General features: G+C 43.6%; 1 protein-coding gene across 1 annotated transcript; it reads left to right on the forward strand.

Moving 5' to 3' along the window:
• The first annotated feature begins 1,261 nt into the window (after nt 1-1,261).
• TMEM158 (transmembrane protein 158) lies at nt 1,262-14,310 on the forward strand. Its single transcript, XM_078377371.1, has one exon. It carries the CDS (start codon nt 12,919-12,921, stop codon nt 13,894-13,896), a length of 978 nt encoding a protein of 325 aa, XP_078233497.1. The 5' UTR covers nt 1,262-12,918; the 3' UTR covers nt 13,897-14,310.
• The last annotated feature ends 351 nt before the right edge of the window (nt 14,311-14,661 follow it).

Genomic DNA, 14,661 nt, shown 5'->3' on the forward strand with positions numbered 1-14,661 from the left:
TTAAGATTAACAGATATATTTTAGTAAGAACTTACCTACTTCCTCAGGCCAAATAAAATAGAAAGCCCTAGGTTTACACACATTGGTTTCAGAGGTGGACACAGAGTGAAATGGAATACAGTGATGACACCAACATTATTAACCTAGGAAATGAAGTTTCACAGTCACAATGGCAGCATTAACAGAAGTAATGAAAATTCAAAATGTTGATTACATGAGCACTTGAATAACTACCTAATGTAAATTGTCTATCAGAAGATACACAATGGTAAGGAGTACAACATAAGCAAACATAGGAGTAAGTACATAACTGCTATTTTTCACCTTGAGGTGTTTTGGCCTTTCTGTAGATAGACACTCTAACATAACTACCATGAAACCTGTCACATAATCAGAAACATAAAATTTACCCAGACAAAGTCCAGCAAATAGGTCAAGGTAGTACAGTGGTGCCTCGCAAGACAAGCGCTCCGTTTTACAACGAAAGCGCATAACAACGAAGTTTTTGCGATCGCAAAACGATGTTTCCTATGGGGGAATTTTGCTTTGCGATGATCATTTCCCTGCTTCAGGGACCGATTCTCGCAAAAACGACGATTTTCCTACAGCTGCTCGGCGGTTTCAAAATGGCTGTCGGGTAAACAAAATGGCCACCTGCTGTTTTCTGGGATGGATTCCTCGCTGCACGGGCAGCAAAAATGGCTGCACTATGGAGGATCTTCGCCCGACGGTGAGTTTCAAGCCCATAGGAACGCATTAATCGGGTTTTAATGCGTTTCTATGGGCTTTTTATTTTTGCTTTAAGATGTTTTCGTTCTACAGCGATTTCACTGGAACGAATTAACATTGTAATGCGAGGCACCACTGTATATTGTATGACTGTACAAAGGTAGTGCCTTGCACAAATTTGAGCTTGATACTGAGAAAGATGTACAAGCTCACTGATGAAGTTGGTGATCAATGACAGAAAGCAAAAGTTGTCTTTGAACAGATGAACTAGAGTTCAGGGCAACTGCTTCAAAGTATTATTTTAGCTTTGATATCTAGTATATAAATTTAATTAATTTATACGTGTACATACATTTAAATTTGTTTTTGTATTGCTGTGCTTTACCTTATAAAAATGGTCCCTTGAAGCAGTTGATGCCAATATAATCCTACTAAAGGCCTCCAGCTCAAGATCTAGCTGTTAATTCAAAATGAGAAGTCAACCCATTCTCGTTCACTATTATATAAGCTGAGAGGTCCGGGTAGGTGGGGCTCGTCAATCTTGGAAGGCAGCCCATCTAGGAGAAGGAAAACTCCAATTTCAAACCTCCACTGCCTTGTGGCTATATCCACTGATGGAGTTAATCTCAAGGCAAAATCCAGAGCTGGAGTCTCAGAGGCAGTTCGTGTTGTTCTGGCAACTCCTGTGACATTGCTGAAACCAGTTGTATTGGCTCTTGTCTTTCCATTGGACTATTTCAGAGACGTGGAGAGGGGGGATTTGCTGCTTGGGTAACAGCCTATCCTCCATATTATTTTACCCAGGCTTCGTGCTCTGGAGACGACACTCCAGCTTCGCATATACCGTCAAAATAACACAGGAAGTCGCAGTTACCAGTTATATGCCTTTGCTCAATTGGTGTAGAGCATGATGCAAGTGGCTACTTCTGATGGTGGGAGAGGGTATTGCACCTCTCTAGGTTGCTACCGCCTGCCTTAAAATGGGCAGCCCCCCGCCAGTAAGGTGCTGCCTCACCACGGTCTGTTAACCCCATGGGGTGCATAGGGTTTAGGGTGAAGACCGACAAGTACATTGATAACCCTGCACCATGCAACAATCGTAAGAAAACTTCTGCCCTAAAGTTGGGCACCTGGAATGTTCAGACAATGACCCCTGGCTTTTCTGATGACCTGCAGGAAATAGATGACATACGCAAGACAGCTGCCATCGACATGGAACTGAGTAGGCTGAAGATGAACATTGTTGCCCTGCAAGAGACGAGATTGCCAGACATGGGATCTGTCAAAGAAAACAATTTCTCATTCTTCTGGCAGGAAAAACCATTGAATGAGACCAGGGAATATGGTGTTGGCTTTGCGGTCAGAAATACTCTGCTGAGATCAATTGTTCCACCTACTGTGGGGAATGAAAGACTCCTGTCTCTGCAGCTCCATTCATCAGCAGAACCAGTAACCCACATTAGAGCATACGCACCAACACTGTCGTCTACAACAGAAGTCAAAGACATATTATATGACAATCTGGCAGCTACTATAAAAAAAAAATTGGGAAATAGAGCTGCTGTTCATTCTCTGAGACTTTAATGCTAGAGTTGGTGCTGATCACAATTCTTGGCCCACTTGTCTAGGCTGTTTTGGCATTGGGAAGATGAATGAAAATGACCAATGCTTGCTGGAGTTTTGCTGTTACAGTGGTACCTCACTAGACGACGACCCTGCTGTACGATGAATCCGAAGGATGGTGACTTTTTGCGATCGCTATAGCAATTCGCAAAACAGTCATTCCTATGGGGAAATTCTGCTGGACGTCGATTAGGTCCGTGCTTTGCGAACTGTTTGTTTGCAAGACGACAATTTTTCCAGCACTGCAAAATGGCTGCCCTATGTTTTCCATACCCATGCTTCGCAGGGCAGCCATTTTAACAGCTGCTCGGCACTCGGAAAATGGCTTCCCCTATGAGTGATCTTTGCTGGACAACGAGGTAATTTCCCCATTGGAATGCATTAAATGGGTTTCAATGCATTCCAATAGGGAATTGTTTTTCGCATGACAACGATTTCGCTTAACAGCGATTTTCCCGGAATGGATTATCGTCATCATGCAGGGCACCACTGTACTATGGTCTTTGTGTCAGCAACACATTCTTTAATATGAAGCTTCAACACAGAGTTTCCTGGAGACATCCAAGATCGAAGCATTGGCATCAGCTTGATTTGATCCTCACTAGACGCTCTAGCCTTCCTAGCATTACGATCACATGCAGTTATCAGGGTGCTGACTGCAATACTGATCACTTCCTAGTGTGTAGTAGAGTAAAACTGTGAACAAAAAGATTGTATCACACAAAAAAGGAAGGAAAACCACGTATTGACATCAGCAAGACTCGTGATCAAAGAAAAATGGAGGAATTTGCCGAAATGCTTGAGGAAACCCTTCCAGGCCCGGCTGATGCAAATACACCTGAACAATGGGAACATTTCAAGAACACTGTTTATAACACTGCCTTGTCCACATTTGGCAAGAAGACCAAAAAGACAGCAGACTGGTTTGAAGCCCATTCAGACGAGTTGATGCCAACCATAGAGGAAAAGAGGAGAGCTCTAGTAGCATACAAAGCCTGTCCTAGTGAGTACAACTTGCTCGCTCTTCGAGTTGTTCATAGCAAAGTCCAACAGGCTGCCAGGAGATGATCTAATGACTATTGGCTTCAGCTCTGCTCTCAGATACAGAAATGCTGAAGTGCTACAAAGAGATCATCACCACCGAGCTGTATGAAATCTTTTGTCTTTGCTGCAGGGAAGGTGGAGTACCACAGGACATGAAGGATGCAAACACTGTCACATTATATAAGAACAAAGGAGACAGCGGCAACTGCAATAACTATCACTGCATCTCTCAGCGTTGTAGGGAAGCTGCTTGCCCGTGTTGTGCTGAAGAGGCTCCAGGTGCTTGCAGACAGAGTCTATCCAGAATCACAGTGTGGATTTCGAGCTCATAGATCCACCACTGACATGGTATTTTCCCTCAGACAGTTGCAGGAGAAATGCAGGGAACAACGACAGCCACTCTTTGTGGCCTTCATAGATCTCACAAAGGCCTTTGATTTGGTTAACAGGGATGGCTTCTTAAAAATACTTCCCAAGATTGGATGTCCACCTTGACTCCTTAACATGATCAAGTCCTTTCATGAGGAAATGAAAGGCACTGTAGTTTTTGATGGCTCAGCATCAGATCCCTCAGAAGCGGAGTAAAACAGGGCTATGTCCTCGTGCCGACCCTGTTTGGGATCTTTTTTGGTGCCATGCTGAATCATGCCTTCGGAATGGCAACAGAAGGTGTCTATCTCCAGACTAGATCAGATGGGAAGCTCTTTAATCTCTCTAAATTGAGAGTGAAGACCAAAGTCCAGCTGAAATGCATGTGGGACTTGCTCTTCACCAGTGATGCGGCTGTTGTTGCCCATTCTGCTGAAGACCTCCAACAACTCATGAATCGTTTTAGCGACACCTGCCAAGAATTTGGATTAACAATCAGCCTGAAGAAAACACAAGTCATGGGCCAGGGTGTGGACTCACCTCCCTCTATTACCATCTCCACACAAGAATTGGAGGTTGTTCATGATTTTGTGTACCTTGGCTCAACAATCTCTGATACTCTCTCCCTACATGTGGAGCTGGATAAATGCATTGGGAAAGCAGCTACCATGTTCTCAAGACTCACAAAGAGAGTATGGCTTAGTAAGAAGCTGAAGGCATACACCAAGATCCAAGTCTATAGAGCCTGTGTCCTGAGTACACTCCTGTACTGCAGTGCATCCTGGACCCTTTGTGCATGGCAGGAGAGAAAGTTGAACACATTCCAGATGCGTTGTCTTTGACGCATTTTTGGTATCACCTGACAGGACAAAGTTCCAAATAGAGTAGCCCCACAACAAGCTAGAATGTTTAGTATGTATACATTACTGAAACAGCGATGACTACGTTGGCTCAGGAATGTCGTGAGAATGGCTGATGGTTGGATTCCAAAAGATCTCCTGTATGGAGAATTAGTGCAGGGAGCGCGCCCCACAGCTGCAATACAAGGATATCTGCATGCGGGATCTGAAGGCCTTAGGAATGGACCTCAACAGATGGGCAACGTTGACATCTGAGTGTTCAGCCTGGAGGCAGGCAGTGTAGCATGGCCTCTCCCAGTTTGAAGAGATACTTTTCCAGCAGGCTGAGGCAAAGAGGCAGTCCCAAAACCAGCCAAATCAGGGAGCTGGACAGGGGACAGACTGTATTTGTCTTCAGTGTGGAGGGGATGGTCACTCATGAATTGGCCTTCTCAGCCACACTAGATGCTGTTCCATGTCCTCTATTCAGAGCACGTTACCATAGTCTCTTGAGAAAGGATGCCTAATCTAAGCTGAGAGGACTGGTCTAAATTATTTCACAGGATACCTATGACCTCCATAATTCAATGGTTCTGAAGACTTAAGTCCAGACAATATGAAGTTTTTTGTTCTGCCAAACAAATCTTGTTTTATTAATTAAAACAGGAATAGAGGTCTGACTGTATCAACTAACAATTCACATTGTAACTTTCTAAGGCATCTTTGGTTATGTCCAGTTCTAGTTCCCTTTTGTGTCCAAATTCTTTAACAAGTTAATACAATTTTTGAAAAAATCTTCGAACTTTAGAGACAACGACGACAACAGCGGCAGCGGCGGCGGCGGCGACGACTACTACTACTACTACTAGTAGTGGTAGTAGTAGTAGTAGTAGTAGTTTTAAATTACTGGCTGGCAGTTTCGAAAATAACATTGGCCAAAAATGACTCTTTCAATGACCAAAAGACTTACCATACAGCACTGGAAGGATAAATGTGCTCCTTCTATAACTCAATGGATCTCAAGGCTTTTAGCATTGGAGCATGTGGCACAGAGTGTCATCTCTTGTATGAAAAGGCCTGTATTTGAACATTTGGTCATCCTTTCTTCCTTCTCATGTATTTTCCCCTTTTTTCTTTTTTCTTTTCCTCTTTGACCACTTTGTGGCATTTCTACTTTGTTTTATGTCTGCATCTTCTTTTAAATCATATATCTAATTTTTTTTCTGTTATGATTTTCATATAAAATAAAAGTTACAAAATATATAAAATTTACAAAGATACCTACATACATAAATAAATATATAAATATACACACACATAGTAGAATAGCATTGTTGTTGTTAAGAAGATAAGCCTTACCAACGACTAAAGAAATGGCCAGCACCTGTTTGTTTAAAAAGGAATAGGAATGATGCTATCAAGTTTTAATTTTTAAAAATCTCATTGAGGGGCAGAATAGCAATTATCAAAATGATGGTATTACCTATATTCATATACCTATTTCAGACTATCCCAATAATAATAAATAACAAACCATTTCATTTGTGGAGAAAACAACTCTCAAATTTTATTTGGCAGGGAAGAAAACCAAGAATAATATTGAAATACCTGCAAGGCAACAAGAAGAGAGGAGGATGGGGTCTCCCAAACCTCCAATTATATTATGAGGCAGCAGCACTACAACAGTTAAGAGAGTAGATAAGACTGAAGGATGAAAAAATATTAATACTAGAAAGCAAAGATTTAAAATATGGACTTCATGCATACTTATGGTATGGAAAAAAGAAAGTGAAGAAAGCTTTTGATAATAATATAATAAGAAAAGCATTAATAAGAGTATGGAAGAAATATAAAGGGAAATTTTAACATGGGATTCCATTGTGGATGTCCCCCCATGAAGCTCTCTCAAAGTTGACATAAAGAATAATAAATGGTTAACATATAACTATCTACTCATAAAGGAAGATGATGGACAACTAAGATTAAGAACAAGACAAGAAATGAATCAAGTAGGATAATATGCCAGTGGTTTCCACATAGACAGCTATCAGAAAGAATGAAAATGGATAATAAATTAATAGGATTGGTTAAAGAGCCTACAGAACTAGACAAGATAATATGGGGAAAAGAAAATCACCAAATCGCAACGTTGTATAAACTATTATTGGAAAGAAATATGGAAGAGGAATTAAAGAAAATATGATAAAATGGATGCAGGAATTAAAGCAGAGGATTGGTTTGGAGCATGGAACGATAACCAAAACCTATTAATAAGTACTGTACAGATTTGAAAGAAAATTATTTGAAAATATTATATAGATGGTATATGACACCAGAGAAAAAAAGGAATGATGCTATCAAGTTGTGTGTCAGTGGAGAAGGGCCTTGTGGAAAGACTTGAATGGAGTGAGGGGATTGGCTTGCCTTCTACAGAAAATCCTAATGCACTATAGAAATCTGATGAACAAGAGAAATCTGTTAGATATTCACATCAAGTGAATACATTATGCTCAGTCTGTCTGTTTTACAAAAAGCCCACAAGCTCCCTGTGATCTCTTTCTAACACAGAGTAGTAGAATGTATGGCTCTGCAGATATGGTTGGACTGTACCTATCATCATTCTTTACATTTGGTTATGACAGCTAGAGCTGGCAAGAGTTGAAGTCATGAGAGCCTTACCTTCTCCATTGCTCCTCCTCCAAAACTGAATCTTGACTGATCACTGGAACTCCTGAGAATTGTTGCCACTCAGAGGAAAGATGCAATCCTATCATGACTGGTTTTCTACTCTTCCCCTCATTCTTCTGGACTTTTCTTCCAGTCATTTTTGCCTTAACTTTCCTATTTTGCTTCTCGTGCTACTTCTTTGGTTTTTATTTTGTTTTCTTTACTCTATTTCTTTAGTTTACGTTTGTTTGTTTTTTGTTTATTTATTTATTTCATTTATACCCCGCCTATCTGGTCATTGCGACCACTCTAGGTGGCTTACAACACAAAATATAAAACAAATTATATATATAACATAATTTACACAATTAGAAAAAATTTTCCAAGATGGAAGGAAAGACAAAATAAATCATAACAAAAAAGGGGGAGGAAAATTAAGAATTAACTGGGGGGAAAAGCCTGCCTAAACATCCATGTTTTCAGTTGTTTCTTAAAAATACCCAGTGAGGGAGCCGCGTGAATCTCCGGAGGCAAGTTGTTCCAGAGGCGAGGAGGCGTTGCACAATCACAGTAGCATTTTCTGAAGCTTTTGTCATCAAGACCTCAAAACAAACAATAAAAAATAAATAAGGCTGCAGTTCCAAGCACCCATGTCCTGTGTTCACTGCTGCTGAACAATCCTTTCATGATACATTTCTACAGCTCTCTGAACTAGATTCTGAAGATTAAATTATGAATAATTTGACTGTAATGCAATGAATCCAAAAGAGTGCAAAAATGATAACACTGCTCCCATAATACTATAAATCTAACATTAACTTAATGCTGCAATTAATTTCGTGGTTAAAACTCCTATGTTGAAGTTCATTGTTCCCTTACTCTGAAGCTTCAAAATATGAATAATTTTTCCATGTATAATGCATCTAAATCAGAACAGTGAACCATCAGGCAAGAGTTATGACTGTATGATTCTACCATCCCATCCCCACCCCCTGCTTAACTTATGTGCTAGAACTATTACTTAGAAACAATGAATTTAACAAATAAGTATATTCAGAAACTGATTGCTGGGGTGGAGGATGAGATGCAGCTGTAAGATTATATATGACTGTTCAAAACACTGTGTTCTACAAGTGTTTTCTTAATTTTTTGAGTACTGTATTCTATTCAGGAACAGAGAAAAATAAATCTATCTACAGTAGCTCTTCCAAAACTGTTGTCCTCCTGATGTAATGAGCCATAATAACCACCACCCTCTCAGCATTGGGAATGATGGGATTTGTAATGTCATTTATCTGAAGCATGCCAGTTGGGGACCACTGCATTATTCATTCTCCAAACAGAAACTGGAGTTACCCATTGATTTTGGTTGTCGGTACAAATAAAGAAGGCAGTTTTTCATCCAGTGAACAATTAATTTATGGAATCATTTGTCACAGGATATTTGGATTGTTCCTGGCATACATATCTCCTAATGAATTATATTAAATCCATGGAAGTAATGACCCTGTCAATGGCTATTAGGCATGGCAGTTGGGGGTTACACTGGTAAATATATAAATTACATTTAAAAATATGTTTGAGGTATAAGCCTCACCTGCAACTTCAGAAGCCTGTTTGATAGAAGGGTTTATGGAGACTCCAGTGCCTTCCCCCAAGGCAGGCTGAATTTGCAATTCACTCAGGCATTTCCCTAAGGCAAAGAATCATTTCAGCAGGAGAACAGCATTCTTGCTTTTTTGCCATGGCAAATGGAGACTCAAGCAGGTTCTGAAGGCACTTTGTCTACAATGCCTGGCTAAGAGGAAGACCAATCCCTGGCACTGGGACCTGGTCAGATTTGGGGGGAACCTGTGTACCCTTTAAGGTGCTGGTGATACATCAAGATCAACATGTGGCCTCCTCTTCTGGACAGCAAGGGAGTTACCGTCTATATGAGCCATAGTGAAATAGTGGCAATGGCAACAGGAGAAATAAGCAAACTGAGAGTGTGAAAAAAGGGAAACAGAAAAGAAGCCATGTAGCCTTGGTACAAAGTCCCTAGTGAAGGCTGAGTGATGCCTTTTTCAGACTACTTTTTTTTTAAAAAAGGTATTATTCACCATTGTTTGGGGATCAAACGTGGACAGTACAACTAGAAAATAAAGCCACATATTCCTTATTCGGTATGATAAATTTCACATACTTTTTTACACTATGGAGTTTCTTTTGTTGCTACATTTAGCCAATTTCCACCAATGAGATCAAGGCAATATTTGTAGCTCTCTTCTTCCTCACTTTACTCTCACAGACCTTTTGTGAAGTATGTGAGGCTGGGAGACAGCGAGAGGACCAAGGGCATCATTTATCTATCTGTTTATTTATTTTGTCATTGTTATGTTGCCTTTCTCCCAGTGAAGGGTGATAAGGTGGCACACAATATCAATAAAACAAACAGGAATTAAAACAAAGTACATAAATCACCGAAAAGCTAGTAATATTAAAATACACACCTAAAAACAATTTTTAAAAGATTAGAACATTAAAATGCCAGTTAAAAAGGATATAAAAGCATCAACTGGGGGGTGGTCAAATTGCAGCACTGCAGCCAAAACTGTAGATCAGTCTACATCCCAATCCCAAAGAAGGGCAGTGCCAAAGAATGCCCCAACTACTGTACAATTGCACTCTTTTCACACACTAGCAAGGTTATGATCAAAATTTTACAAGGTAGGCTTCAGCAGTATGTGGACCGAGAACTCCCAGAAGTACAAGCTGGATTTCGAAGGGGCAGAGGAACTAGAGACCAAATTGCTAACATGCAATTATGGAGAAAGCCAGAGAGTTCCAGAAAAACATCTACTTCTGCTTCATTGACTATGCAAAAGCCTTTGACTGTGTGGACCACAGCAAACTATGGCAAGTCCTAAAAGAAATGGGCATGCCTGACCACCTTATCCATCTCCTGAGAAACCTATATGTGGGATAGGAAGCAACAGTTAGAACTGGATATGGAACAACGGATTGGTTCAAAATTGGGAAAGGAGTACGACAAGGCTGTATATTGTCACCCTGCTTATTTAACTTATATGCAGAATACATCATGCGAAAGGCTGGACTGGAGGAATCCCAAGCCGAAATAAAGATTGCAGGAAGAAATATCAACAACCTCAGATACACAGATGATACCACTCTGATGGCAGAAAGTGAGGAGGAATTAAAGAACCTCGTAATGAGGTGAAAGAGGACAGTGCAAAAATGGTCTGAAGCTCAACATCCAAAAAACTAAATTCATGGCCGCTGATCCCATCACCTCCTGGCAAATAGAAGGAGAAGATATGGAGGCAGTGACAGATGTTACTTTCTTGGGCTCCATGATCACTGCAGATGGAGACAGCAGCCACAAAATTAAAAGATGCCTGCTTCTTGGGAGGAAAGCAATGACAAACCTAGACAACATCTTAAAAAGCAGAGGTATCACCTTGCTGACAAAGGTCCACATAGTCAAAGCTATGGTTTTTCCAGTAGCGATGTATGGAAGTGAGAGCTGGACCATAAATAAGAATTGTGGTGCTGGAGGAGACTCTTGAGAGTCTGCTGGACTGCAAAGAGAACAGACCTATCCATTTTGAAAGAAATCAATCCTGAGTCCTCACTGGAAGGACAGATCCTGAAGCTGAGGATCCAATACTTTGGCTATCTGATGAGAAGAGAAGACTCCCTGGAAAAGACCCTGATGTTGGGAAAGTGTGAAGGCAAGAGGAGAAGGGGACGGCAGAGGACGAGATAGAGGACAGTGTCACTGAAGCTACTAACATGAATTTGACCCAACGCTGGGAGGCAGTGGAAGACAGTATGGCCTGGCGTGCTCTGGTCCATGGGGTCACAAAGAGTCGGACACAACTTAATGACTAAACAACAACAAAAGCCAGAACTCTGCTTACAATCCAGTTCCAATCCCAGGTAGCCTCCATCCTTCTGAGGTCAATAAAGTGAGCACCCAGCTCACTGGGGTGGGGATTGGTGAGGTGGGGACAACGTATATCCTGCATAATTAAAGTGTAAAGTGCCCAGAGAGTGCTTTAAGCACTATGGGGCGATATATAAGCAGGTTGCTTCATAGGTCATAATCAGCATTTGGAACTGGGCTTGGAAATGGACAGGCAGGCACTGAAGTTGTTTTATTGTTCAGTGGTGGCTGAAACATATATTCCCCAAGTCCCAGTTCCACACTAAATCACATTGATTCAGTATTAGAAGTGTGCAAAAAATAAAATATTTTTTGAACTACAACTCCCTTGTGGAATTCTGGGAGTCATAGCAAACACAACCTAACCCATAAATATATACGTAGCTCTGTTCACTACAGAGGTCTAAACAACAAAACACCGTACAGTATCTGGCTCTCAGTGGCCAGCACAACATCCTTAAAAAAAACTCAGCCCCAAACTCTAATTGAAGCAACTAGTAGTTAAACATAATCAAACAAGTCTAGATGTCTACAAAGCAGGGAAACGTTAAGTTATGGAAAGGATGTAATGTTCCAGGGTAGGTAACAAAAACGGATATATTTTTCATAATCTGTGGTGAAGATGGAAAACAATGCACTTTGAAACCAGGGTTTCAATGCACCATTTCAAGAGCTCATAAGACATACAAGTTGTGTGGGGATAGCCAGAGTTGTGAGCACAGGATTTGACCAATGTTGCTTTTCCATGGTTTTGGCTGTTTTGGACTGTTATACTGGGCATGGCTTCAGCCCGCACACACTAACGTTCAAAAAACAGCATTCCTTCACTAGCAGTTATTTCCACCCACACGCCCTGCAACGGCGGCGGCGGGGCAGGTGGAGACAGGAGGGTTATAAAGAAGATGCCTGTAGTAGATAAACCCTGCGTTCTGAGGTAAAAAGCGAAGAAGTCCAGGGTTGCAACGAGGCGGGCCAATGGCAGGATGAGGATGAAAAGGAAAAGTAGCCTTTTCTGAGGCAAATCGGCGGCAGCAAAGGGCTAGACTCCGAGAAAGAGCGTGGGTTGGTAACTGATGCGCGCTTCCTTTCCACAGGCGCAAGGCGAAATTCTCGCGAGTGAGTGGAAGCGGCGAGCGAGGGACTTCGCCGTAGTACCAGAAAGGGGGAGGGGATGCGCGGGGAAATCCGGGCATGACGAAAGAAGAGGAAACTCCTCATCGGGGAAGGCACGAAAGGGAATCCTGTGGCGGGCGAGCGACTGACAGGCAGCCTGGAACGGCGAAGGCGATGGCTTGGCGGGCTTTCCCTCAAGGGCCGCCAGAAAAAGTCCTTCATTTGCTGCTACTTCAAGCGAGGCTGAGGAGGGCTTGGCGGCAGAACTAGGTTTAGAAACGAAGCGGAAGGGAAGGGCAACTGGCACCTGCTCCTGACAGCGCTCGCATTCACACGCACGCACTCGCGGGCGCGCGCGCACACACAGACACACACCTTCGCTCTCGCCCGCCTGCCTTGTTTCTCGACGGCGACAGCCTCGCTTCCCCCCCTTTCTCTTCCTCTCCCCCCCCCCTCATTCTCTCGCTGGGAAAGCGTGCAGCCTCTCCGCCTTTCTCCCCAATGGCAATTAGCCCCAGCCGCCGCTGCCGCCGCCACGTCATGCCACCTCCTTCCTCTCCTCGGGCGCTCCTCTAAGCCCGTGCCATGCTGCTGCCGCTCCTCTCGGCGCTGCTGGCCGCCCTCGCCCCACCCGTGCCTTGCCGAGGCTGGACGCCCTCGGCCGCTTCGGGCTCGGGGCAAAAGGACCCGCCGGAGCTGACGCTGCCGCCCATCAACGCCTCTTTCTCCGCGCCGTCCCCCACGCCGCCGAAGTCTTTTGCAGCCCCAGGTGCCTTGGCTACAGATTTCCTAGAAGGGCGGGAAAAGGCCACCGAAGCGGCCGACCCTCGTCCGGCCGGCCCGGCTGCCCCTTCGTCGGCGCCGCCCCGCCCGGCGCCTCAGCCACCCCACCAGCCGCCGCCGCCGCAGCTGCCACCCCGCGACGACCCGCCGTGCAACATCAGCGTGCAGCGGCAGATGCTCAGCTCGCTGCTGGTGCGCTGGAGCCCGCTGGGCTTTCAGTGCGACCTCGTGCTCTTTTCCACGAGCGGGCCCGCGGGGCGCGCCTTTTTCTCCGCCGCCTTCCACCGTGTCGGGCCGCCGCCGCTGCTCATCGAGCACGTCGGGCTGGCGGCCGGGGGCGTTCAGCAGGAGCTGCGCCTTTGTGTGGGGTGCAGCTGGGCGCGGGGCAGGCGCGTCGGCCGCCTCCGCCCGGGAGCCCCGAATCCCCCGTCGTCCTCGGCCGCTGCTTCGGCCGCCCTCCTCTCTTCCTCCGGGCCAGCCTCGGATCCTGGGCAGCCGCCCTGGCAGCAAGGCGAGCGGCTCCATTTCTGCTGCCTGGATTTCAGCTTGGAGGAGCTCAAGGGGGACCCCGGCTGGAGGATGAACCGCAAGCCCATCGAGTCTACCTTAGTTGCCTGTTTCATGACTCTGGTCATCATCGTGTGGAGCGTGGCCGCCCTCATCTGGCCGGTGCCCATCATCGCCGGCTTCTTGCCTAACGGCATGGAGCAGAGGAGGGGTGCTGCCGCCGCCGCCTCGGGAGGCGGACCGGGGACAACGGCAGCGACAGCGGCCAAATGACCCCCCCCTCACTCCACCCCTGCTCAGCCCTCCGTCCCGCAACGTGCCCTCGCCGCCGCTTCTTCGTGGTCGGTCCTGCTCCGGGTCCTCGCCCTGTCGTGGGTTACTCAATAGGCCAATGAACAGGGGAACCTTATTCAATATACATATACAGTATATATCTATTTTTCCTGTAATGTTTAATAGAGGAATATATTTTGTAGATTATTACGTTGAAAGCCATCTTCTAGGCGTTGAATGCAGGAGACTGGACTGGGCAGGATATCTTCTGAGCTCGATTGGTCCCTTGCCCACGAATCTTTCCGGGAGCGATGCCCTTCTGCCTCCAGTTTCAGATTAAAAAGAGAGTTTATAGATATAATTCTCATGTGCTCAAATTAATATCTGCGGGGTGGGATTGGGAAACGACCAAAACCTGTGTTTATATATATATATATATATATATATATATATATATATATATATATATATATATATATATATATATATATATATATATATATATATATATATATATATATATATATATATATATATATATATATATATATATATATATATATATATATATATATATATATATATATATATATATATATATATATATATATATATATTGGGAGGGGGGCTCTTTGAAGTCAATATTTTAGTAAAAACAACACATAAGAAAGCCAGTGCACTTTGCAGTAGTTGTAAGTTAGAGTACTTCTTTGTAAAGGAATAGACTTTGTCTTTGAAAATTTTTATTTACTAAAAGAGGAAACT

The sequence above is a fragment of the Pogona vitticeps genome, chromosome 6 (assembly GCF_051106095.1).
Source record: "Pogona vitticeps strain Pit_001003342236 chromosome 6, PviZW2.1, whole genome shotgun sequence".
Taxonomy (NCBI): domain Eukaryota; kingdom Metazoa; phylum Chordata; class Lepidosauria; order Squamata; family Agamidae; genus Pogona; species Pogona vitticeps.